General features: G+C 37.5%; 2 protein-coding genes across 7 annotated transcripts in view; one reads left to right on the forward strand and one right to left on the reverse strand.

Moving 5' to 3' along the window:
* The window catches only part of LOC124422562 (protein slit), a 308,496-nt gene extending 288,132 nt beyond the window's left edge, over positions 1-20,364 (forward strand). For 3 of the 4 annotated variants that reach the window (XM_046959195.1, XM_046959199.1, XM_046959197.1), the window contains exons 2-29: positions 68-139; positions 648-791; positions 7,704-7,775; positions 8,183-8,254; positions 8,340-8,553; positions 8,773-8,936; positions 9,613-9,684; positions 9,839-9,910; positions 10,034-10,105; positions 10,220-10,363; positions 10,482-10,645; positions 13,535-13,685; positions 14,432-14,578; positions 14,671-14,814; positions 15,028-15,191; positions 15,658-15,859; positions 15,961-16,032; positions 16,111-16,182; positions 16,270-16,341; positions 16,425-16,588; positions 16,837-17,056; positions 17,717-18,026; positions 18,129-18,342; positions 18,464-18,925; positions 19,011-19,211; positions 19,305-19,454; positions 19,709-19,848; positions 20,100-20,364. In XM_046959195.1, coding sequence (XP_046815151.1) covers positions 68-139; positions 648-791; positions 7,704-7,775; positions 8,183-8,254; positions 8,340-8,553; positions 8,773-8,936; positions 9,613-9,684; positions 9,839-9,910; positions 10,034-10,105; positions 10,220-10,363; positions 10,482-10,645; positions 13,535-13,685; positions 14,432-14,578; positions 14,671-14,814; positions 15,028-15,191; positions 15,658-15,859; positions 15,961-16,032; positions 16,111-16,182; positions 16,270-16,341; positions 16,425-16,588; positions 16,837-17,056; positions 17,717-18,026; positions 18,129-18,342; positions 18,464-18,925; positions 19,011-19,211; positions 19,305-19,454; positions 19,709-19,848; positions 20,100-20,186 — 4,234 coding nt within the window. In that variant the 3' untranslated portion in view covers positions 20,187-20,364. The remainder of the gene's footprint in view (positions 1-67; positions 140-647; positions 792-7,703; positions 7,776-8,182; positions 8,255-8,339; positions 8,554-8,772; positions 8,937-9,612; positions 9,685-9,838; positions 9,911-10,033; positions 10,106-10,219; positions 10,364-10,481; positions 10,646-13,534; positions 13,686-14,431; positions 14,579-14,670; positions 14,815-15,027; positions 15,192-15,657; positions 15,860-15,960; positions 16,033-16,110; positions 16,183-16,269; positions 16,342-16,424; positions 16,589-16,836; positions 17,057-17,716; positions 18,027-18,128; positions 18,343-18,463; positions 18,926-19,010; positions 19,212-19,304; positions 19,455-19,708; positions 19,849-20,099) is intronic. The other variant, XM_046959196.1, reaches the window with a different exon arrangement.
* Positions 20,365-25,458: 5,094 nt separating this feature from the next.
* Positions 25,459-27,556, reverse strand: part of LOC124422836 (tyramine receptor 1-like) — a 39,782-nt gene continuing 37,684 nt past the window's right edge. For 2 of the 3 annotated variants that reach the window (XM_046959768.1, XM_046959767.1), the window contains exon 7: positions 25,459-27,503. In XM_046959768.1, the coding sequence (XP_046815724.1) occupies positions 27,328-27,503 (176 nt within the window). In that variant the 3' untranslated portion in view covers positions 25,459-27,327. Of the gene's footprint in view, positions 27,554-27,556 lie in introns of all 3 variants that reach the window. The other variant, XM_046959771.1, reaches the window with a different exon arrangement.

Here is a 27,556-nt window from a genome sequence, read left to right on the forward strand (position 1 = left end):
AATATTTTGAAATAATTTCAAGAATAGATTCTAATCGTTTCCTTTCTATTTTTTTGTTTTGTTTCAGAGATCTTCAAGGAAATAATATCTCGGTTATATTTAAGACGGACTTTGAAGACATGGCGACGCTTCATGTATTGTAAGTAACACCTTCATATAGGCATTTTTACATTATCACTGTGATGAAGTTTTAAAGGCGAGAGGAGAGTGTGAAAAAAAAATAGAAAAGAGGGAAAGAGGAAGAGAAGTTAAGTCGGCTCACCTCTCGCCACGAAACCGCAGTACTATGAATATTCAGTGTCGAGAACTTCCTCGAGCATGTATTACGGAGTTTGCTAACGACCGCGATGATGGCAATGCATTTGTGCGCCTTCATAAATGGGAGTTTGGGGGAGAGGGGTGCGAATTACTTGCATAACGTCTATCCTCTTCCGTGAATATCTTTTAAAAAATACGATCCGATTATATATACATAATCGGATATAAAAATATAAAGAAAAAATATAAAAGGAAAATTTACTAAAAAAAGAACTTCATTTTCGCACGAATATTATTTAACATTTAACAAATTATATATCATGGAAAATGGAATAGCCTGATCTTCGTTTAAGTTTCATTCTTTCACGATTTTTCTTCTTCGCCGACAGGCTATTATCGAACAATCAGATCCATACTATCCAAAGAGGGGCGTTCCAAGATCTGGTCGGTGTGGAGAAACTGCGCCTCAATAACAATCAAATTCGTCATCTCCCGGATCTCCTCTTCAGCAACATGATGAACTTAAAACGGCTGTAAGTACCATCGTATAAATTTTACTATCATCCTACTTCGATTAACCTTTCAAGAAGATGGAATCTTTACAGTGCTATGAAGCTTTTTCTCATATTTTCTTTTATCGTACCTCGCAGGTATATGAGAAAGAGTTTGTTACTTAATTCCACGATAAGGAAAAAGAAAAATATTGAAATTTATTTCATACTTTACTTTTTAATTATCTTATGAATAATAATTATACGATGACTATGATAATTCGAAAAGGGAGACTTCTACGTTCGCAAAAATAAGAGAAGAATCAAAGAGCAGAGAAAATAAAAAAAAAAAAAGAAAAAGGAAACATAGAGACTTTTTGACAGGATGGACGAAAAATCGTAGACGGACGAGCGACGAAGAGGAGAAGGGAAAAACGAAGTATGCTTTTCCGAAAAAGCTTCTCCCATGAGAGAACTTTCGCCAAACACGAGGAACAAAGGAGCCAGTGTGGAAAAAAAAGAGTCTCAGGAGAATAATTATTATACGCGAGATCGTTCGTGGTCTCTCTCTTTCTCTCTCTTTTTCTCTCTCTCTTTTTCTCTCTTTCTTTCTTTTTTTTTAGTTCTTTTACATTTTCTTTTTTCTTTCATTCTTTTCTTTTTTTTATCTTTTTTTTTTTTTTATTATTATTACGGTCTCGTTTTATAATCCATACCGCTTTTGTCAAGCATGCTCGACTCTGCTAACGCGCAAACTCGGCACGAAAACTTTACAGACGATCCACGGCCTACATTCTTCAGCAGGTTGCAAAAGCTTTGAACGAGTCGGAACTTGCAAACTTCCTTCCAATCGAATCGTATATGGCATAGACAGTATGTGTATACGTATGCGACTCGCGACTTTTTCCCCTTTTCCATGTTTAATTTCTTAAAGCTGATCTTTCGTTCGACGACTTTAATTCATTCGTATTTTTCGCGTTTTCGCACGTTATCTTTTTCTCAACAAATTTCTTTAAAAATTAAAAGAAATTATTGTAACAGTCGGACAGAAACGCAAAAATCTCGAGATACGTTTCTTCAATACTTAATATAATAATCCAATGTTTTAATTGGAACATGATAATAACGAGTTTGAAGGAAATAAAATTTTAAAAGAAGTAGTTATTTAATTTTTATAGATACATTATTGTCATCGTCTCTCGTTATAGCAAACACGTACCTTCTAGGAAATATATTTCATTCATATATCAAAGAAGCTCGTTAATCAGGTAACACGTGGAGTTTTCTTGTTATCAGAATTAACACGCAATGTAGACGGTGATATTAATGAAATCCTTGAAGTTTCGAACTCGACTTCTGGTCGAGCGACTATTCTAAGGAAAATAAAATAAAATAAGATCACTCAGAGATGCTTGGATGCGGCCTGCCGACTTCTTACATTTCTTCTTCTTCTTCTTCTTCTTTTTCACTCAACTCAGCGTAAGTCAGAAGGCAGGAAGCTCGTACAACACGTGGGCCGCGTTTCTCCTATCTAAACGCGAGAGAAACGAGCGCGGAAGAAAAAATACCGATCTTCCGATTACACCGATGCAGTCTCCTTTACATTCTCTCTCTCTCTCCCTCTCTCTCTCTCTCTCTCTATATATATATATATATATATTTCTTATTTCCTTCTCTCTCATCCAGGTGCTTTTCCCTCGTAAACGTTCACGGCCGCATACTTCTCGAACCTGAATCTTAATCGATCTCCGCTACTGACCGTTCTCGAGCTAGGAAGATAAAAAAGAGCAAGAGAGAGAAAGAAAGAGAGAGAGAGAGAGAGAGAGAGAGAGAGAGAGAGAATGAGACACGCACACATGAAGGAAAGATACGGAGCGGTCAGCCGAAGAGGATCGAGCCTTTATCGAGATCGTTTCCGCAGGCAGTGCTCGAATCCTCCAAGCTGCCACTCGAGAAGTCGAAAAAGCACACGAGTTTGTGGCTCCTTTTCTCGTTAGACAAGGATAGAGAGCATTGAGGGAACGGCACGAGCTAGTAGGTAGAGAGAAGAAAAGAAAAAGAAGAAGAAGGAGAAGAAGGAGATGAAGGAACGGTGAAAAAAGAAGAGCGTTGGACATGGAAGTAAGAGTGAAGAAGAGAAGTGAGGGAAGGTGAAGGTGATGGTCCATCTATCATCTTGCAAAGTGGCCAAGACGGACGGGTCTCGAAACTTACCGTCTCGGCCTCTTCCTTCTTCTTCTTCTTCTTCTTCTCCTTCTTCTTCTTCTTTTCTTTCTCTCTTTCTTTTTCTTGCTTGAACGAACTCCACAGTTTCCGACGATAAGACCGGATCAGGCACCTTACAAAAGAACGTATCACGTTGCGACCTTACGGCGAGTTCTCACGGCCGTACAGGACGGCCCCGATAATCTCTCATCTGCCGGTGGATAAGCAGCTAAAGTCGATGGTACACATCTATCTCCCTTCTAACTCCCCTTCTTGAATATGATCGAATACAAACGAAAATCTTACTCGTAATTTCGAGACTTTCCCTCGTCGATCGGCTATAACTTTGAGATTAAGATTTCCTGAGATTGACCTTGACATCTTCCAGTTCTTATTTCTGTTTCCTTTCGACAGAGAAACTCTTGAGAAATCTTCGGAAGATCTTAGTATAAGGATTTTCTATCTTAATCGTTAGGTTCGTATTTAATTTGACGGGATGAATCGGAGATAAGTTTTGCGAATTTAAGAAAAGAGAGCGTGGGTCGTAAGACGGGGGACGAAACGTATGATTAACTCATCGCGTGGCAAACGGAGAGAGGTATTCAAAGATGGTAAAGGAGACCAAGAGTACTCTGTAATAAATGGTTTGACACAATGGGAAGGGCTATAGACGCGCCTCCAACGATTAGTATCACTCGCTCTTGTTGTTGCTCCAAACGAAACGATGGAAAGAGGTGGAGAACCAAATGGAATATACAAGCTCGTATTTACGAGGTAATAACATTTCCTTCCTTTATCCAGGTTTCATTCGAAGGGATAATCTACGGGATTATTTCAAAAAGGTTTGCGGAAAATTCACAAGTATATCAAAATTAACGTTAAATGAAAACAGATCGTTCTAAAGCGATTTCATAAAATGAAATTAATTATATCGAAGAAAAGAAAAACTTTCATCAATTGCAAAATTATCCTTCTTATAACTTATATGTGATAACTTAAAAGATCTCAATGTATAAAAGAAAAAAAAAATCTCTTTTAAAGATTCACTTTCGATAAAATATTTTTCTCAGTTTTGATTTATAGAATATTACTGTGACTTTTGCAAAAAAAAAACCTGTATAATACCAGTCGTGATATTCGTTAATTCGTTCCGCTCAAGACTTCTCTTTATATCGTTTGATTTTAAAACGGAGAAGACGAAAATCCGAGGATGCTTCGACGAGATTGAGAAAGAGAGAGAGAGAAAGAGAAAGAGAGAAAGAGAGAGAGAGAGAAGCTTTTTCTTTTTACGAGCATCAGGAGATCGCGTCACTCTTGTTATCTACAAACACGACGCGCGTTTCATCCCAATGCGTAGCCGACACTCCGGCTTGTAAGTTCAGCGTCAAACGAGCCGCGATATTTCACGTTCATCGAACGTCGCCGATAAGAGCTGTCCTTCGCGTTTAATGCTCTCGATATCGTATCGTAGGACGTTTCTCAAATTTTTCTGCCACCCGTGAAGCCAGCAAATCCATCGTGTCATACTCTAATACTTCTTTCTCTTTTTCTCTCTCTCTCTCTCTCTCTCTCTCATTTTCATGTGACTAGGGCCAGTCTCTTCAATTTTTCCAACATCCAACAGATTTTTCGTCTCATCCTTCTTTGGTTCCCGTTCTTTTTATCTTCTATTTCTTTCCAATAACGAGAAGCCAAGCGTGTATTTCTCTTTGCCCATTCCATCTTTCCATTGCTCTGTGCTTTCTACGCCGTTGAATTTTCTCGAAGCTCTTCGTTTATTCTCCTAAGGCAAGGAGAGCAAAGTTAGAAAGTCTAAATATCGGAGTACGCACGACTGGAACTTCTCATTTTCTTGCTTTTCTCTCTTTCATTTCGAACGTCTCGAAAGGAAGAATCGATCCCTTGAAAAGAGCCGAGAAAAGAGAGAACGAGGAAGAAAGAAAATAGTGCATTTCTGTATGAGGGGATGAGGTGAGGTGGTTGGAAGAACGAGGGAGGAAAGCTTAAAGGAGAAACAAGCGTCGCGTTCAGAATCCGGTTCTCGCATTTCGCGTCCTCTTCGAGAGATTCGTTTTATCCTGTGCTTATCGCCCTAGTCCAGTGAGTACCAATGGAGGCGGCAAACGCTGTGGGAGCAGCCAGTTTGGCAGAAGCATTTGGAATTGAAGTTGCCGAGAGAAAGAGAGAGAAAGACCGAGTCTCGTCCTCGTCTATCGCTAGAGAAGAGATGGTTCAGAAAGTCCTTTGTGAGTGGTAAACGGTAGAGGCGCGGCCACGTCGAAATTCGGTAATTGCTTTCTGGATTGGCTCGCGAGTGAGCTGGGAGTTCAATCTCCCAGACTCACCTTATGTTCGCGTTGTCCAGCTCATAACATTCCTCTCCCTCTCTTTCTCTCTTACATTCTCTTCCTTTCTCTCTTTCTCTCTCTATTCTATTTCGAACGTCGCTCCTTATCTTCTCTCTCTCTCTCTCTCTCTCTCCTTCTTTGAGCCACTCTCGTGGTCTGTGGCGAGCATAATTACAGATTGCGAGTTCCCCGAGCCAATGGATGGTCAATGCTGAACCGTGCTCCAAGACCCCTAACCTATCATCACAAATGTCTGCTTAACTCGTGCCTCGAGAAGAGATTCCGAAGTTCTCTCTCTCTCTCTCTCTTTTTTCTCTCCCAGGAGAGAGTTGGTTCAACAACATCTGAAACTCGCCTGAAGATATTCGATTCCGCGATGAGCTTTAAAAAAAAATCTTCCCTGCTCGTTCTGTTAAACGAGCTCTTCGCGCTCCTCTTACCGAATGATTCATCTTGTTCTTGGTGAAAGTTAGGGAGATTAATCTCTCTTGCAAGTTTGGTTAGCGTCAACTTTCAATATCTATTATAAATCACAGTTGACTGTTGTAAAATTAATATGAAAAGATTGCATGAATTTTTTTTTTTTTTTTTTATAAGAAAAAGAGAAAGAAATGTAATGAGAGCAATCGAGAACTTAAAGAAAAGAAGAAAAAATAGTACTGACGAATAGTTAACGAAGAAATGAACCATTAAGGATGCTGACTCTATCTCGCATTCACTCGCAAGGTAACCCTCGTATTTCTCGCGGATAAAAGATGCTTAACAGCTCTCCAAGATACTATCTGAAAGCTTCCGTTCATTTGAAAACGGACTCGGGCGATTCGTGAAGCCGGCCACCCGTGAAAAAGCTTCGAAGTGGTTGGCACGGAAAAGCTCATTCGTTCGCATACATAAATGTAAGTGTATGTATATGTGTGTATATAAGAAAGACACAGAAATACAAGCACTAACGAAGACGACGATATAGAGGACGATGACGACGAAAGTCAGGTCTATAACCGACTACGCGAACTGGCAAGAAAGCTTTACACGTACAGAGTGAAGCTCATTAGTGGTGACTCTAACTCCTTCGTACATCCGTTCTCGTAGCAAGCCGTTTTACCCTTCTCGCTCTCTTCTTATCGTGATTACGTTTCGTTCCCCGTCTTTTATCGTCTTCAAACGTTTCGTTACGCCTTAGGTACCAAGCAAATTTCCTCTGTGAGCAAGCATAACGAAAGGATAATCGTGTGCTTTTCACTTTTTCATTTCGATCAAATATTCTTCTAGTACTTGAATGGATTTATACGTATGTATGTACGTTTGGATTTATCCTAAGAAATCGAAACTTTTCACGCAATTGAAAAGAAATTAAAAAGAGTTGCTAGACTCTAGCTAACTAAAAGTTTCTTAGAAAGATTGATAGATAGATAGATAGATAGATAGATAGATAAATAGATAGATAGATAGATAGATAGATAGATAGATAGATAGATAGATGGATAGGCAGAGAGAGAGAGAGAGAGAGAGAGAGAGAAAAAGAGAAGAAGAAATACCACACGATGGTAGAAGTCGCGCGACGACTCGGTCGGCATTCGATGCTCTGAATAATTTATCGGAAATGTAGGACGAACTCGCGACTAACTGCGCTCGGAAGTGGAGCGAGCCGGTGTTCTTTACCCATCGGAACTCAACGTTACGGTCGTGTGTCCGTTGGGGTAAAAACTTGGAAAGGTCGACGTATAGAAAGAGAGAGAAGGAGAAAGAGAGAGAGAGAGAGAGAGAGAGAGAGAGAGAGAGAGAGAAAGAGAGAGAGAGACAAAGAAAGATTCTACGAAACAAGTTCGTAGTCGAGCCTATCTTCCTTTTCTTCTTCGAACCTCTGTGGAATAACGTGTGACGACTTTGAAACAGGCTCTCTCCATCTTTAGAGAGTGCGAGAGAGAAAGAGAAACGATATCTAGATCACCGGATGATGAACGAGCAAAGGATGTGCCTTCCCTTGTAATTGCTTCTTACCAGTTCGCTTTACGATTCCCAGGACCCGATGCAAATCGATTCGTCTACCTTTTCGACTTAACTCGTCAAAACTCCTTTTTAAGATGTCCTTAACGCGCTCGTTATAATCCACAAGTCATACAATAATTACGATGTTCCCGACGTCCAAAAGGATAATACCGATTTACCGATCTCGTCGAATAAGGAAGACGATGCATCTGACTCCGAGAGAAGATATCAACGAAATGAATCATGAAACCACGTTCCGTTTCGAGTAAAAGGAGAAATTGCAGTTACACAGACGACAGCTAGCTGAGATAGAGAGAAGGATAGATAGTATTTGGTCATTTCGGTGTTAATCGAGCGACGAACGTTTCGAATTGTCGACTAAGAGAAAATCATTGGTGTCTCTTCCGTGTTGCAGAGACCTAAGTCACAACCAGATAGCTACGATAGGACCGAAGACGTTAAGAGGAGTCTCTGCTCTCAGGCACCTGTAAGTATATATATTTCCCAAGGATTTCCTATCCTTTCTCTTTCTTTCTTCTTCTCTTTCCCCCCTCCTCATCTTAACCCAATGTTCCATGCTTCTCTTTCCTACTCGCGTAACGTATAATCGAAAAGTCTTGTAACCGTCTCTCGAGTGATTTCAATTAACCTTCGGTAATACACTGCATCGTTTATCGTCCAACTAGTTCGCGCCAGGAAGTCCAGAAATTGTTTGGATGTTCAGCGATTTAACATCAGGCATCCCCGAATAAACTCGATGGCTGAACTGTTTCAAAGCCCATTTTACTTGAAATTCCATCCTTTTCCGTTTACCATGTGCATTGCGTGAATACTTCTAAGTTTTTTTACTTTGAGATCGCTTTAAAACTATTTATTCTTATGAACTTTTAACAGTTTACTGGATAACAATGTGTTGACGTGCATCGACGAATCCTCGATAAGAGAATTGAAGGATCTCGAGATTTTGTAAGTTATAGTGAAAAGTGATTAACTCGAAAAAATAGTTTGTGCTCAAAAAGAATTAAAACGAAATTTTCTTTCTTATTCTTAGAATGCTGAACAACAACAAACTGACGACGTTAGGAAAAGAAATGCTCACTGGTTTATCGCATTTACGGACTCTCAAGCTAGCCGATAATGCTTTCGCTTGCGACTGTCACTTAACATGGCTTTCTCGACATTTGAGAACGTATTCTCGTCTCGGACAACATACGCGTTGCTCGTCTCCTGCACATTTGAAGGATCGAAGTCTCGCTGATTTGCAGGTACGAATACTTATATCGATAAATCTTCGAAAGAAGGAAGAATAAGAAAATTTTTTTCTCTTTCATTAAAAAAATTCGAGAAGTCAAATGGTTTCTCTTGTGAAAGAAAATGCTTATTTTTTTCTGTTTCCTTCATTCCTTCGTTTTTCTTTTTATATTTTTCTTTTTTTTTTTTCTTTTTAGTCTTTTCTTTTTACTCAACCACTACGCTTTTTGCAGGAACACGAGTTCAAATGCTCCGGCTTGGTAGAACGAGCGGGCTCGGAATGCAGTGCGGAACCGCAATGCCCGCATCCCTGCAAATGCGCCAACGGAATCGTCGATTGCCGAGAGAATTCCTTGACGAAAGTACCGACCCATCTTCCGGAGGACACCACGGAATTGTTCGTAAAAAGTTTTACCTTCTAGCTCGGCAACAACGAGCTTTGAAACTTGGCTGTCTCGCGTTATTGATTTCTCTTTTTCTCTATCTATCTATCTACCTATCTATCTATCTATCTATCTATCTATCTACCTATCTATCTAACTATCTATCTATCTATCTATCTATCTATCTATCTATCTATCTATCTATCTATCTATCTATCTATCTATTTATCTATCTATCTATCCATTTCTTTTTCTCTTTTCTCTCTTCATCGGTAAAGTATCAGAGAGATGGTGCGTTTTATATCCCACAAATTGGAATGAAAAGAAGAAAAAATTTGATTTGAAATTTACGAAAAAGAAAAAAAGAAGAAAAAACCGATTCCCTATGCACTCGCCATCGGATAAAATAGAAAAATCAAATTCGGTGAACGTGCAGTGCCAGACGCGGTGCCAATTTAAATGGAGCAGCGCGAAAAATCTGTGTTTTTTTCTCTCCTAATATCGCCCGACAGCCAATCGAAGTCGATAGAATACTACGAACGATAGTATGAAGAATGAAGAATGATAAATAAAAGAACCATGGCTAAATCGTTTTTCTTTCTTCTCTTTTCTTCCAATTCGTTGCAACTGCTGCTGCTGCTGCTGCTGCTGCTGTTTTATCTTCAAAAATTTTCATCGATCGTCTTTTAGACGTTTGGAACAAAATGGTATCATGGAGATTCCACCCAAGGCCTTTTCACCATATAGAAAATTACGGAGAATGTGAGTAACTCTTCCTCTTCGTAACACAAGCAAAATTAATCTGCCTACTCACATTTTTATTTCGCTCGTTCATACGTCGTTAAAATTCGTTCCTCATCTTTTTCATCTTTATCCTTTTATTTTTCTTTTCTTAACGTTCTATTTTCTCTCGTAGCGACCTCAGCAATAATCAAATTCAAAAGGTGGCTTCTGATGCGTTCCACGGTTTGAAATCCCTCGAATCTCTGTGAGTCTTTTAAGTTTTGTATATATAGTACTTGAATATATATATATATATATATATATATATATATATATATATATTTATCATTTGAGTTAATGTATGTAATATGAATTCCGCATGTTTTAGAGTTCTCTATGGAAATAAGATCAGCGAACTTCCAGGTGGTCTCTTTCAAGGACTCTCCAATTTGCAATTACTGTGAGTGATCGGATTACGTTTCACGATTTTAACAAAGCATCATCATTAATGATTCTTCAATGGTGTAGTAACAACCTCTTTGAATTGTTAATGAAACAATACTTTTTTTTCCAGATTACTCAACGCCAATGAAATTTCTTGTATAAGGACCGATCTTTTCCGAGATCTTTACAACCTCACTCTTCTTTCTTTATACGATAATAATATCAAGTCTCTGGCGAATGGAACCTTCTCAAATCTACGGAGTATTAAAACACTGTTTGTATCCAGAATTTATCTTAATAATAGTTCGTTAAATGCCTTTCAATGCGAGCATACACTTTATAACGATTGCAAAGTAAAAAAGGAAACAAAATCGTTGGGATTTCTTTCACAGACATCTAGCAAAAAATCCTTTCATCTGCGACTGCAACTTGCGATGGTTGAGTGCCTACCTTCACGCACATCCAATCGAGACGTCTGGTGCAAAATGTGAATCGCCGAAGAGGGCGCAGAAGCGGAAGATCGATTCGATGCGGGACGACAAGTTCAAATGTAAGGGTAAGCACAATTCGACCTTTTCGGTATCTCTTCTTAAAACTTCGAGAGGACAGTGTATACAGGTCGGTAGCTTCTCCCAACTAAGATCTCGCATCGTTACCCCTTCATCATTAAAATTGCATCTACATTCATTAATCACGCTTTTCCACTTCTCGAACATAATAAGTTTCGTTTCCTCTTTGCATTTCTTTTAATCAAGCACTCAAGATAGAACGCCTTGGATGAAGGCGATACGAGAAATTAAACCGATCTACTAAATTACCATCGATCGTAATGTCTGATATTACATATATTTTATGGATAATAATTTAATTAAAATCTAGAAGCTTCCGAAAAAAAAAAAAAAAATAAGAAAAAAGAAAAAAAAAGAAAAGGAACGAGTTTGTCCTCTAATCTCGAAGAATAATTATTCATCCTAATCTACCATTAGACGATCGGCGAAGAGTAATGTTCGCGAAAGCTTTTGCCTTTGACCATGGCCAACGATGAACGATTTAGATTTATGCTTTCATCCACGCTGATATTACGCTCGATGTACCCTCGTTAGTCTCCTGGTGCATCCTGCAACCGTCCTTTTTCATCTTACATCGTTTCGATGCATCTCTCGCGACGCGAGAGCGCCAAGACCTTTCTTCTTTTTCGTTTCTTCTTCTTCTTCTTCTTCTTCTTCTTAGTCGTTGTCGGCACGTCCGGTCTGGGTGATCGGCCAATCCGTACAGGTGTAGCCACGGCTGGATTCCTTTGATTAATGTCGAGCACTTTGTCGAGCCTGTGTAATTGCTACTGGATGCATCGCCGCAGAATCGCTGTCTCTACGCTTCTCCAGCGATTGCTTATTTATTATGCTCGCATATTATCCTCCTCATAAGGGCCAACCGTCGACATTTATGATTATTGTTATACGCTTACTGCGACCTGCCCGGGCACATTTCGAGTTCATTAATTTATAATATACCTACATCTCGAACGTGCTCAGAGAGTGACGATCGCGATATCGTTTCGATGGAGCTGTAATTATCGGATTATCGATGCTTCTAATTTCGTACTATTCACGCTTCAACAACGACCGGAATTAAATCATTCCGAGCGGAAATAATCGTTGGAAAACTGATAAAATATTCTAACATTGAAATTTATAAAGGGAGAGCTTAAAATTATCATCTTTTTTTTTTAAATTAGAGTTTTTACCTTTATCTTTTTTTTTTTTTTTCTTTTCTTCGGATTATATCACATGGAAGAATACTACTTGAAATAAGGAGCCTCAGTAATACGCCATACATGTTCGAGGATAATAGCCGAAAGTTTTCACCCCTCCCCCTGTTTCTCCTCTTTCGCGGTTTCGCGTATATCCCGAATGCACTTTACCGAGTACACAGGATAATCTTGAAAAACACACGTTTCGTAGGTATGTACATACTTGTAGACTCTCGCTAAATATGTACGGACATATACATACGTACATATATACATACAGCTACTCTTTTTCAGCATGAAGAGGTCAGAGGGAGTAAAACGACGCCAGGGAATAAACATTTCGGAAACACATATGTACCGTTGTCTCCTACCCCTTTTCAAAGTATAAAGGGGTATTCTTGTTACGTGCATTTCTCTAAACGAGAGTTTACGCTCCGGGCGTAAAACTTGAAAGGAACTTTCGTAACTTTCGCTCAAGCCATAGTAAAAATTTACGCTAAAGCCACACGCGCTTTACGAAAGGATTCAAGGCGAGAAACAAGAAGGCGAACCAGTTGAAACGTGTCCTTCGAATCCCTTGGAGAAAAAGCACTATCTCTTCGAAGTTTTTCTTTTCTTTTTTTGCCAAATAACATGACCACGGTCGAACGATTTTCGATTTTTATCGAATAAAAATACTTCTTACGATCTTCGATATATAACAATAAAAAGCCAATAGTTCGACGATTTTTCTTTTCTTTTCTTTTCTTTTCTTTTCTTTTTTTCTATCATTTTGAACGTATAAACTCGATAACTTTCAGATCAATGATCCAATTTAGTTTTGATCGTAGCTTATCGTAGGAATTATTATATAAATCGATTCTCTCTCTTTCTGAACGACATATCGTTATATACATTACGATGAATTACTGATATCGTTTTGCGTCCGCGTAAACGCGTATCGCGGTTCGGCTAATTTACAATGTAGAGGTATAATGCGACAATGAATCATTTCTCTATAGCCATGTTCTCATGCATAAACATATTTACTATGTGTAATGCCCAACGTGTGCCGCTAAACACTCAATTATTGAACGGGCACGTTCTCCTGCAAACGAGCCCAGCCGATCCCAGTTTTGCAATGTCGCTAGGCATGATTGTTAATTATTAAAATGTATTAAATCAGTATATTATCGCCTCACCACGTTCATTCCCTCTCCCATAATTACATTGAACGTTTCTCCTTTCGGCGGTGTCGGTATATCGACGATGAATAAATTTCACTAACCATCTATCGATAGGTATCATCGTATCGATAATTCGACATAGTTATCAATAAATATCATCATCATTCGTTCATCCCGAAATATCTCATCTGCATACGGTAACTCACTCGACAATGATGGGAGTGATGCGAGCGAGGAGATTAAAAGCGAAACATTTTTTAACATTTCTTTTATTTATCCCCTATACTTATAAAAATTAACATTTCATTAAGATATATTAAGACTAATGAGAAAGAAGCATCGCAAAGTACACGGTAGGTATGATAAATCATCGTATGTTGCTCGTTTCGAAAATGAGGTAGATGAAAAAGACTCGCATCGCTTCTACTTTAACGAGCAGAGATATCTATCGAAACGAAAGATAGAATATTTATATAGATCAGGCAATTAAGTTGTTAATTCGACTGTATCAATGAGCTTTTGTTTAAAGGTGACGAAGAACTTTTAACAAAGAGGGCTGGTGAATGCATTCTACCCGGTGCATGCCCTTCTCCTTGCTCGTGCAATGGAGCAACTATTGATTGTTCCAGTAAGAAGCTTACCTCGATACCCAGAGATCTACCCATTTACACTTCCACTCTGTAAGTATCATTTCTCTCTCTCTCTCTCTTTCTCTCTCTCTCTCTTTCTCTTTCCGCAACGAAAAATATAATCTTAGTCTCCCTCTCTCTCTCTTTCTTTTTCTCTTTTTATTTTTCTTTATTATTATAATATTTCTATGCGAGTTGTTTTACGTGTTCTCGCTGATGCTCGACTAATATTGATATCAGATACGACACTCGAATGAAGATAGATACTATTACCATATCAATTTTCCACAATCTCTCTACCATGTGGGCACGTGTGACAGGAATATACGGGTAATCTTTTACAATCGAGAGACATGTCGAATTTCAACGAACGAATCGTCGTTGTTGAACATGTTCCATATTCTCGGATTCATCATCACATGTTACAGTTTCATTCGGTGATAATAATTGTTACTCGTTGAAATTTTTATTCGAACATTATATATTGTTCGTTGTTAGATATATTGAAAATGACATTCGATCGAACGAAATTATTTCTCCGATTGAGTTTAATGTTTATCGGAATTTCTTCTTTTCAGCAAAGAAGACCGATAGTATGCGCTTTATTAATTGAAATAAATTATTTTACTCGTTTAATGAAACAATGCGCCCTCCTACCTCTATCTGTAATGATCGATGAGTTCATTCTTCGTCGTTTCCCTCGGTTCGAATTAATTGTTTGCACGGTTGGGGAAGTCAAAGGGAAAATTTCCGAGTAATTTTCTATTATATTATTTCTCCCTTTCTTCTCGATGCAGTTTGCTAGGCAACAACGAGTTGGACAAGATCAAAGCGGACGGGCTATTCCAGAAGCTTCCGGAATTGCAGCATCTGGATCTAAGGAAGAATAAAATCTCACGCATCGAAGCGTCCGCTTTTCAAGGAGCACACAAGCTCACCGACCTGTAAGTTTTCAGCAAACGATCGATCATCGTTTTTCTTCGTTGTTGTCTTCGTTCATCTCACGAATTTCCTTCGTTCGTTTCTTCCTTCGCAGATTGTTGTCTGACAATCGGCTGAGAGAAGTTCACAACAAGATGTTCACTGGTCTAACGAATCTAAAGAGCTTGAATCTCCACGGAAATGCTATAACCTGCGTGATGCCTGAGGCTTTCGACGGATTGGCTCACATTCGTGCCATGTAAGCATTAATAATTAATTGATATTACCCATAGGATTTATCTTTAAAAGCGTATGCATATCGTGCACGCTTTCTCCTATCAAGATTCTTTTTTAAAGATAACGAACTATACATATTAAAGGGTATACCTACTAACGTATACGCAAATACGTGAATTATAATGATTCCAAGTTGCTCGAGTCGTGAGTTTGATGTATAGCTTTGCGTTTCCAGCAACATGCAAGGCAATCCACTGTCGTGTAATTGTCACCTCGCATGGTTCGCCGGATGGCTCAGGAAACGAGATATGACAGGAATGACCGGTCGTTGTCACGATCCCCTGCGACTCAAGGACGCCGTCATTAAGGATATTCCACATCACGAATTCAAATGTAACAGTACGTATGATTCTTGTATAAGCTACTTGTTTCTATGGAGTCGTTGACCCTTTTAAAACAACCGGATTGGAAAAGTTTTTTTTCTTATTTGTTTTTTTCTTTTTTCCTGCTTTTTCCTATAAAACAGATATTGGAGAACGAACGATTTTTTTTTTTGTAATAAAATACGAGAGCAAATAATAATTATCTGTTTAGTTTGCATGAAATTATTTATGTTAACGAACGAACGAACGACGGTAGGTAAAACTTCTTTTCATCTTATATCATCAAGTTCCCGCGAACGAAGTATAAGATAGTATTTTATTAATACTTAAGTACTTAATAATCGTCTACTTAGTTTGCATGAAATTACTAAGGCAAGTTTTAATTTGCATAATCAGCATTTCTACGCGTTCTTGCTTATTCTATCCGCGGTAATTCGCGGATTAAAGGGTTTCATTAACGATCGTCGTTTTACGAACATCAGACGACAGCGTTGGCTGTCTGGGCGACGATTATTGTCCACCCCAGTGCAATTGCGCTGGCTCGGTGGTAAGGTGTTCGAGGGCTCAGCTTACGGAGATTCCACGTGGGATTCCACCGGAAACCACGGAGCTGTATTTGGACGAGAACGACATTAAGACCATCCAGCCAGAGAGACTGAACCACCTGAGGATTCTGACCAAGCTGTAAATAAAACTCCCTCTTTATCTCTCTTTCTCTCTTTTATGCCTTTTTCGAGTCGACTTTCATCAACATTCTAACCTTCTTTTCCCGTTCTTTTTCCTAGCGATTTGAGCAACAATCAGATCGGAATGTTGTCGAACGATACCTTTAGAAATCTCACGAAGCTGTCACATCTGTAAGTTGAACATTTTCTAATCTACTGAGATCTCTCCAGAGATTTATTGATACTCATACCTCGTCTTTATTTTCGTAGAATCATCAGTTATAACAAATTGCAGTGTGTGCAAAGAAATGCTCTCGCTGGACTGAAGTCTCTGCGTATAATGTGAGTTTAATCGATCTGGTTTGGTTACCTAGAAACAAATTATATTTTATTAAGAACAGTGTTAATCGGTAATAATCGTTCCAACAGCTCTCTCCATGGCAATGACATATCAGTAATTCCCGAGGGTGCCTTCGAGGATTTAAAATCGATATCTCATCTGTAAGTACGCTCGACGCAAGTTGATAAAGTTCGATAATAATTGGAATTCGAACGATTGCTACTATGATTATTCATTTTTCCAGTGCTCTCGGTTCGAATCCTCTCTACTGTGACTGTAGCATGCGATGGTTAGCTGAATGGGTGAAAAAAGATTTTGTTGAGCCTGGTATAGCCAAGTGTATGGATCCACCGAACATGAGAGACAAGCTTCTTTTGACAACACCACCTGACGCATTTCAATGTAAAAGTAAGTATCCCCCATCGACACGTTTAAAGATCGCGAACAACTTGGTCAAGAAATATAATTTTTTATTTGATAGTAAGTAAATCTTTCTTGACCAAGTACTGTTCAACGATCTCATTTATCTAATTGTGACGGTGTTTTTAGTTTGAATCGTGGAACGCGATCAGTCTGTTTAGTTCGTGGTTTTTTGGCCCATCAGCTCGGTACGGTACTAAAATTGCTCATTAATCGTAGACCTTTCTTCCGCGCAGCCAAGCAACAGCCAGCCGAGGTCTTGGCCAAGTGCGACTTGTGTTACACCGCGCCATGCCAGAACGGAGGACTCTGCGAGGCGCTTCCGGATCGGCAGTTCCGTTGCAAGTGCGCGCCAGGATATCACGGGGACCGGTGTCAGCATAAAATTGACGCGTGCTATGGAAATCCTTGCAAGAACTCCGGAACTTGCAAAGTATTGGAGGAAGGAAGATTCAGGTATTTACCAGCTAGACTATTCTCAAGTTTATCAGTAGCTCGTCGGGTCGACTTTAGCCTTGCTCGTTATCCCGTAGTTAAGTTTCTCTTCAACGTCGATATATCGAATCCTGTCGGCGCGGAAGATCATCCAACAGGATTGTGTAATTATCGGACGGAATTCCTTTGACTCTTCTATATCTCTCTCTATTCTATCGATCGATAGTAGATAACTTAGAAAAGCGTCTGAGTAAAACGAGCCTGCTGCTTCCTACGAATGCGAACGAATAATAATAATAATAATTACGACGTATCGAGAATCCAAGCTGGGCAATCGATACGTCGTTTATAGTCGAAGTAGTGATAAAGAACAATTGTTAGAAAGTAGTTGAAAGTGCATGATAATATAGTGACGATGAAACCGTAATTTTGAAATCGATTAGGCTTATCAGTAGTAGTCTCGTAGATTTTTTGTACGAGTGTGTTAATCGCCGTCATGGGATTGATGTGGAGTCGAAAAGAAAGGCAAAAAAAAAAGAATAAAGGAAGGAAATATAGAAAGAGTAGATATGAAACGGGACGTGCACGTGAGCCCCGAAGAGCGACGCTAGTTTTAACGAATCTAACTTGACCGAATGTCAAGCTCAATCTCTCGATTGACGTTCAGTCCGTGTGTGACAGTTGCGACTGTGCCCCCGGATACGAGGGACTCCGATGCGAGAGTAACGTTGACGACTGTGCGAACAACAAGTGCGCCAATAACGCGACCTGCATCGACCTCGTTCAGGCCTATCGATGTGACTGCACCCCAGGATTCATGGGAGAATACTGCGAAACGAAAATACCCTTTTGCACAAAGGGGCACGACCCCTGCGAGAACGGGGGTCGATGCGTCGATCACCAGACCCACTACAGCTGCGAATGCCCGGTCGGCTTCACCGGCCTTAATTGTTCCACCAACCTGGATGACTGCGGTGATCATATGTGCCAGGTACGAGAACTTATTCCCTTTGATTCAATATATAAATTACACGCGTCATATTGTATCCTCTTGTTCTCTTCATCCAATGGGATTGTTCTTTTTTATTTTTAGAACGGTGCTACTTGCATCGACGGCATAAACAATTACGAGTGTAAGTGCGCGGCGGAGTATACTGGGAGGTACTGCGAGATTGCACCATCAACAGCCATGTTATATCCGCAGACGAGTCCTTGTGCACATCACGATTGTCAATATGGTGCCTGCTTCCAGCCAGCTCCTGCCTCCGCCGCGGACTATCTTTGCCAGTGCCACCCCGGCTATACCGGTAAATTTTTTGAATCGTTTTACTTTTTTCTTTCGATGTAAATGTAGGATATATATTTCAATTATAAAGAAAAAAAAAGAAAAACAAAAAAAAAACAAAACGTACTTGTAATTACACATAGGAAAACGATGCGAGTACCTGACGAGTCTGAGCTTCGTGGACAATAGCTCGCTGGTCGAGCTAGAGCCGCTACGCACGAGGCCCGAGGCAAATGTGACCATCATTTTCACGACCACGCAGGAAAACGGGGTTTTACTCTACGACGGTCAAAACGGCGAGCACATAGCCGTTGAGTTATTCAATGGCCGCGTACGAGTCTCTTATGATGTTGGAAATTATCCTACGTCGACGATGTATAGTTACGAGATGGTCTCCGATGGTAAGCCCCACATGGCTGAACTTCTAGCGATCAAGAAGAACTTCACGATGAGGGTTGATCGCGGTCCAGCCAGGAGCATCATAAACGAAGGCCCGAGGGAATATTTGAAGCTCATCACGCCGATGTACGTTGGTGGTGTCACACCCGAAGTCGCTAACGTAGCCTTCTCCGAGTTTCATTTAAGGAACGTCACGAGCTTCCAAGGTAAAGATAGAACCGTTAAATCTGTTAGCGTCATTTACCGAATCGATCAAACCTAGAACTAACGAACTTTGATCCTCCAACACAGGCTGCATCTCCGAGATGTGGATCAATCACAAGCTAGTGGACTTTAGTAATGCCGCCAAAAGGCATCGCGTTACTCCTGGATGTGCTTCTAACGAGGAGGAAGCTGATGAAGCACGAGACATCATCGAAGCTGAAGGCATTGCTGTTGGCAGTAACGAAGATACCTTGCCACAGGAACATATTCCTCCTCGCGAACATTCCGGTAACTTTGAAATTCCTATCTCTATTTTTTTCATTGACAACAAGATAAATATGTATTATAAAATTTTTTAAAAATCTTTTAACAAACTTACAGATATCGTCGTATCGCTCCCAATCACAGGAATCTCCGATCCCTGTGCCGGTCACGAGTGTAAGAAGGGTTCTCAATGCGTTCCATCGTCATTTGGGAATGATTATTCCTGCAGATGTCAGACCGGCTGGTACGGGCGATACTGCGAAAAAGGTGATTCATTCTACCTATCTAATTGAAACATTTTCTTTTTCATGACAGTCATAGTTAACTAGTAGACTCTCGTGACTCTTACAAAACTTCATGAAAGGCCCCCTTCGTTTATTCTTTGATTGAGACAAGATAATCGTAGCGAATTTCATTGAGTGGTGTATTTCGAGTTTTCGGCTTTTCGAAGGGATGGGAACTTTAGAGTTCCTGCTGGTAGCAGTCGATGATCGAAGTTAAACTTTTCATATCCATTTCAGCGCCAACGTGTCGTAAAGAGCACACGAGGGAGTACTACAGCGAGAACGGATGCCGTAGTCGACGACCTGTGAAACTTGCCAAATGTTGGGGAAGTTGCGGCAATTCGTGCTGCTTACCAAGAAAGACCAAACGACGCAAGGTACTTTCGCTCTCTCTCTCTCTCTCTCTCTCTCTCTCTCTCTCTCTCTCTTCCCCCCTCTCTTTCTTTCTATGTTCGATCGATATCAAATTTTTCAAGATTATTCAAACGAGTAATAATTTTTAGTACAGTGAACTTCGATTTCAGAAATCGAAGTGAACGTTAACTTTGGTCAGAATACAAACTCATAAAATTCACACGTTTACTCGTATTACGTAAATTTAAAAAATTGAAAAACTATCGAATTTCAGGTTCGGCTGATCTGTACGGATGGCATGCGGTACACGAAGGACGTCGACCTTGTTCGTAAGTGCACCTGCACTCGAAAGTGCTACTAGCAAGTAGTAGTATTCGCATCTTGTCGCACGAGCAGCCTCTCTCTCAACAATCATCATCGTAGCAGTACATTGAGACTTGACGAGATCATCAACGAAGAAACCCCGAGATCCAAAATGTCACGCTATCGATCTTTTAAATATCCCTGAACATTCAAAGATGCGCCGAAGAAGGAAAGAAGAAGAAAAATTGGATGATAAGAATAGAAGAAGAAAGAAGAAGATAAAGAAGAAGATAAAGAAGAATAAAATAACTATAATCCTCGACGCATCTTTAAATTAAAACACAGGAGATTTTTGAAAGTGAGAGTGACAGAGAACAGTGCGGGCCAAAACTAAGATGGACACACATAGCCGGCTCAGTGTGATATGTATTATTAATTATTAATTATTAATTATTAATTATTAATTATTAATTATTAATTACTATTACTATTACTATTACTATTACTATTACTATTACTATTACTATTACTATTACTATTACTATTATTATTATTATTATTATTATTATTATTATTATTATTATTATTATTATTATTATTATTTTTATTATTATTATTAACATTAATATTAATATTAATATTATTATTATTATTATTATTATTATTATTATTATTATTATTATTATTATTATTATTATTATTATTATTATTATTATTATGATTATTATTATTATTATTGGAGATAAAACGAAGAAGCTAAAGTATATTGTAAGTACTATTAAGTATGATGGACTATTAATATCAGAAGGGAAGAGATAAAAAAAAATAAGAAGCCACACGCATACATATTGCATTTTAACGCATATTAGGTATTATACGTATTATTATAGGATTGTAAGGATTCATAACTGCCTAATAACTGCCTAACAGGGGATGGAAGGATGAATAGGTGAAGAAAAAATAATAATAGGAAGGATAATAAAAAAAAAAGGTGAACACGATGCAAGCACGCACGCATCATTCTCATCTCTAATACGATTTGTGGATACGAAAAAGCGCGTGCTTGTGACCGTAAAACACACATACACATGCATACACACACAAATGCGCAGGCACACATACACAAACACACATAGACACACACACAGTTGCGAATATTTAGCCGAGCACGTAACGTAACGTGTCCACACTATTAAAAAAAAAGACGATGATTCGTGAGACTCGTGGGTATTAACGAATAAAAAAGAAAAAGATAAATGGAGAAAAAATAAAAAAATAAAAAATAACAAAAAAAAATAAAAAATAAAAATAAAATGAGGAGAAGCGTTCCTGCACGTATGCGAGCGCACGGTATTAAGTTTTGTCGTCTTTTTCGTTGAAATCGTTTTTTGAAAGCGATAATAACAGAGAAGTTCCGCTTCTAATCAAGGAGAAAACGTTTATCGTGCGTTCGCTGATCGATTTATCGCGGTCGAATAGTAGCAGCTACTGATTTTTTTCTTTGTCATTTTTCTTCTTTTTTTTTTTCTGTAATCGCACACTGTACTCGAGAGAACGAATTAATTACGCACGTTAAATAATAGTTTTCTATATGTCACGTCTTTTACTCAACGAATGTTAATCCTACGTCAGGCATTTACCCCAGAGAAGATGACTTCTGGATCAAAAAAAGCAAAAAAAAAAAAAAACAAAAAAAATAGAAAAAAGAATGAAAAAATATTAAAAGAAAGAAAGAACTGCCACCTTTTTTAGCATAATAATGTATTTATAGCGAATACGTAGTTGAAAAGGCAATTGTTCCTCGGGAGACTCTTTTCTTTCTTCGTTCGTTCATCGCTCGATATTTATTTATTCGCCGAAGATTGTTCGTTTAAGAGCCAAGTATGAAATTTATTATTATCGATTTGAATATTTACGCAAATATTCTTTTTTTCTTTTTACATATTATATTTCACCAACGCCATAGGCGTTTAAAGATTAGTATTCCTTCTAACGATATATTCTAACGTTATTTCTAACTTCTTATTGATAGTTTTAAAATAAGATTTTTCGTAGGATAAAGTTTAAACAACAAAATAATATATTGTCTTTTTTTAGCTGTTCATCTATCTTTTTTTTTCTTTTTTTTTTTTTTTCTTTATTTCTTCTACTTCTCGTTTCACGGAAAGTGTAGACTTTGTCGATTCGGTATCGGCCTACTTATGATTAGATACATACGAAGTCGATGATGCATTCTACGAGTAGCTCGTGAACGTGTAAATAAATTTACGAACCGATCATGATTTTTGAGAATAGATTGAGAGGTCTCCATGAAGAACGTGGAAAGAAATTCTAAATCGTGATTTCGATGACTTCTTCGCACTACATACGGCCTAATCGTAATTAGTCTCGAGAGAATAAAAGTGCAATTCGTGAAACATTCAAGGAGCATCGAAACTTTGGAATCGAATCGTTTCGAAATAGTTTGAAACAAACGATTGGAGACCGTTTATTTTCGAAGCTTGCTAATAAATAAATGTTAATTAATTAATCGATTATTATACTATTAAATTGATCGAACAAATTTGTTCAAAGCAAAAATTTTTTTTATTTTCATTGAAGTTGATAGAAAATTTCGCTCGAGACGAACGATCGATTCGTGGCGCGTTTCATAAAACGAGAAGTGATCTTTAAAATCTTTAAAGTGATCTTTAAAAAAAATTTTATTTGTTAAACATTAACGAACGACGAGATAAATTTGAGAATCTGTAACTTCAGAAAAAAAAAAGATCGGTGACTCCCAACAACTTTCGAACGAGGAGTCTCCATATCCGATACGCGAAGAGACGTAATCTTCGTGTAATTATTTTTGTATAAGAGAATAATTTATATGGGATTGTAGCGTATTGGTTCGTACGGGAAGTATCATTCGAACTACTTAGTTCGCTAAAATAGGTAGAGATTATTTCGCGTATAATATATTAATAATATAAGTTAACACGTGCACTTATCCGGTGAGAAATAATCCACTGCCATTAGATGGTTAAAAGCGTTTATAATTGATTACTTCGATTTTGATAAAATTCATTATCGATTTATTTCATTATTAAACGATAACGTACCAACTTATGCACGTGGATTTTTTTTCATAAAAGAAATTCTTTCATTCTGATATTAAATCTACATAGTTCTTTGTTCAATTAATTTTAAAAATTTGTAATATAAAGGGAAGAAAAAACATATACGCGCACGCACGCCTAAAATCGTAAATAAAGTGATCGCGAAAAAGCGTATCGATTCTTCTCACCGCTCTCTCCGTAATTCATAGCCCAATTTAAGCATAGGTGTACCATAACGGCATACATACGTCATATTATTACATTGATACGACTTTGTAAGTATTAATAGCCGTATAAGCTCGCTTATATCGTTTCGTTTATAACTCGCTCCGACGTCGACCTTCGAAATAAATCCTTTCCAGAAAATCGGCCAGTCGATTTTTCTTACATATACATAGGTGCGAATTAATGTGAATCAACGTAAAATGAATTTTGAAAGTAAAGGTGAAGAAAAAAGAAAAAAGATACGAGATAGACAAAGAAATCAATCAGATGATTGTCGATTCGATAATTCTCGAATTTGATTCGATCAACCAAAAAATAAAAAAAAACGAATAGAGAAATAGACGCATACGGATTAAAGAAAAATTTGATATCAGCGAGGAGAAGCCATTTAGTATGAAAGTGGTACGTTAGGAAAATAGAATAGAGAAAAAAAGAAACTAAAAAGAGATAAGGTGAAGAGAAAGAAAATAACAGAAAGAGAGAGAGAGAGAGAGAGAGAGAGAGAAAGAGAGAGAGAGAAAGAGAGAGAGAGAGAGAGAGAGAGAGAGAGAGAGATGGCGTTTTATCGCGAGGCGTACGTTTGTATTGGACAATAATAACTGGAAAAGAAGAATGATGAATTAATTAGCGATGAAAAGAGTGTTGGCTTCAAAATGACCCCTCGCCAATCTTTCACGGCGATTATTTTAAATGTAAAATTTTTTTCGTTTTTCGTCTTAGCTGTCTTTATTTGATTCTTTTCTTTAGATTGAAAATATTCCTTGTAAAACTTTTCATATAAGTTATAACAATTTTTAAATTATTCTTTATTGTTTTATTCTTTTTATCTCAGAACGCGAACCTTACGATACAAGGACCGACACTCTTTTCCCAATATAATAAACGAAATTATTACATTTTTTAGAGTACTCTGGATTCTATGTTGGCAAAAAAAAGAGAGAGAAAGAAAAAAAGAGAGAGAAAGAGAGAGAGAGAGAGAGAGAGAGAGAGAAAGTTTGATAGAAATAAAACGGAGAGAAAGGGAGAGTGCGTGTGAAAGAGTTAGGATGTGTGAACATAACATAAATTCGTGAGAGCATGATCATGAATCGAAAGGAAAGAATGGAATTTGTATAAATGTGTCTATCGCGAAACACGTTTTACCAAATAAAACTGGAATACTGCATGCCTAGAAATACTATAGCTCTATACATGTAGGTATTAAATTAGGTATTAGCGTGAAAGCAAAACATCTATGTTTATATAATGTAACAAATCTTCGAAATATGAATGCAATTAAATAAATGTATGTAAAGTTTACAACGATCGTTTAGTGCCACATATATTATCTTTTTGTTTCATTTTCAAAATTTTTAATTCATTAAAATAATATCAGTCAACTCCTGAATGTGAGCAACCATTACATTGTCGGTAATCGTGGTAAATGAACATTATTAGTAATAGTAAAGAAATCTCTATTGGTATGAAACATGTTATCTTATGAAGTTGGAAAGAAATCTATATTATCGACATCTATTTGTAATCATCGAAAAAAGTTTTATCATTTGAGTCAACAATATTAATTCTAAATGTAAATTACCATCGTAGAAATTTTTTCTTTATTATATACTTACCTTTTATCGATATTTATTTTTGATTAAAATAGTTTAAGGAGAACGGTAGATACAAAAAAAAAAAAGAAAAAAAAAAGAAGATAAATATTCGATCGTTGAAATAAATTATTCGAGAAGCACGTGATATACTGTAATATTTTATTCGATAAATCGTGATAATGTGTATGTTTCGCACATTCGTTGCGTATACAAATATATTTTCAATGACAGTTCATCGCATCGATGAACATCGGCATCGGCATTTTAAGGACACGGTAAGAGGATTATTAGATGATATCGATGACATTATTTGTTTCTAAGGTGTTCAACGCGATAATTTACGTATGGGTATATATATATATATATATATATATATATATATATATATATATAAATGATTTTTCTCGTCGAATATTTATGAATTATCGTACGCATTAGAAAAGTTTACCTTCGTAGTTTGAAAGGAATTATTGGATTGATCTAGATATGTATATAATTTGACGATAACGTGGCAATTTTAACTTAACTTTTTTGTTCTTCGCATATCGCAGAAATACTTTGTGGTTACATAAATTATACCTATTAGTTTCTAATCCAACATTGATTTTTGATAGAATATTAATTAATGTTTGAAATAAATAAAAGACGATAATACGATGTTCTTAAAAAGAAATAAAGAAAGAAAAAGAGAAAGATAGAAATAGAAAAAAAATAATTTGTTATTTGCTCTCAGCCAATATCTTTCGAATGTTTTAGCAGAGAAATACAAAACATTGATTATCAAATTTACATAAAATAATAAATTAATTAATAGGAAATCTGTACCGATTTGAGATTATTTGTTGTTCCTTATGCATTGATTATTTTGAATTGAAACTGAATTTTCGTAGATTCATACATATGTATGTATTTTGATACGTTTTCCATGCAATGTTGATTTTAGGCAAATCTCTCGACACTATTCACGAAGATTATAATCTAGCATAGAGGAACGTTCTATTATCGTAAACTCAATATCAATCGAACTCGCAACTGTATTATCGAAAGATAAAATTCACGAGCTAATTTATCAAAATTTATGCTCGCGAGAAAAAGTTTTTGAAAAATCGCATGTTAAGTTTTTCCATAAAATTTCATCCTATTTCTTATCGACGTTCCTCGATGAAAGAGATAAAGAGTTCCTTCATATATCGTCGAAAGCTTTGACATTACTCTCGAACCGGATTCGATTTTCGTAGGTCGACGAGTTGGAAACTACTAGCCCCTCGAGTCCTCTATCTCTCTATCTCTCTCTCTCTCTCTCTCTCTCTCTCTCTCTCTCTCTCTCTCTCTTTCTCTCTCTTTCTCTCTAGAGTGGTTAATTTGGAAGTCTTCACAGGAGGACCTAACGCGGCTCTAATTCAGAAACAACTGAGGGTCAAACCGGTACTAACGTAGAGTTAAACCGTAGCTAATCTAAGCTCTAATCCATTCCTGAATTAGAGAGAGAAAAGGAGAGAGACAAAGAGAGAAAGAGAAAGAGAGAAAGAGAGAAAGAGAAAGAGAAAGAGAGAGAGAGAGAGAGAGAGAGAAAGAGAAAGAGAAAGAGAGAGAGAAAGAGAAGTGGCACTGGCTCAAACTCAGAGTTCAACCGATCAATTAGAACGATCTTTGAAGAAAGTAAATAGAACTTTTCTCATTGTGAAACGTAACAAGCTATAGTACCGTAAACCTATATGTATGGTATTGTATATATATATATATATATATATATATATATATATATATATATTGTATATGTACAGTTACATTTGATCCACGAACCATAAATGTCACGCGAGCGTTTGTTAAAAATATAAAGAAGAAAATTGCGCGATCGTTATGAAAAGATACGTTAACGAACGCAAGATGCGCTGAAGCAAAGGAAAATTTCTCTCTCTCTCTCTCTCTCTCTCTCCCTTTCTTTCTTTCTTTTTTTCTCTCTTTTTCTATCTATCTATCTACTTATCTATCTATCTATCTATCTATCTATCTATCTATCTATCCATCCATCCATCTTTTCCCTTTTTCAGTTCACTCGTTCACTCGTTAACAAAATATCCAAGCCATGCAGGGACTTTTCCTATACAGGAAACATCGTTAGGCGGTTAGATTTCTTCTTAGGCAGCGTCTTCCGAAACGAAACTCGTTTCTTCCATTTTTTATTATTCCTTTTATTCCCATAATCCACAATTGAAAATCGCCTTATTCGTACTACCTTCTGCAGTATTTATTTAATCATTTTTAATATAAATAAGATTGATCTTCACGTTCTCGATGCATTCTTCCTCCACGTCGCAGGGGTTGGTACTTTCCGTTCGGTATGATTCAAGGTCGTTTGACTTTTGAAGCACTTCCGACACGTTAATCGCCAAAATGCTAACCTGAAGTCGGCCGAGTAAAATGCGTAGATGAACGGATTTATCGCTGAATTTATCCAACCTAAGAGAGAGAAACATCAAAAGAAACGAATCGTAAATTTACGTTCGTTTCTT

Source organism: Vespa crabro, chromosome 3 (genome assembly GCF_910589235.1).
Source record: "Vespa crabro chromosome 3, iyVesCrab1.2, whole genome shotgun sequence".
In the NCBI taxonomy this organism is placed as follows: domain Eukaryota; kingdom Metazoa; phylum Arthropoda; class Insecta; order Hymenoptera; family Vespidae; genus Vespa; species Vespa crabro.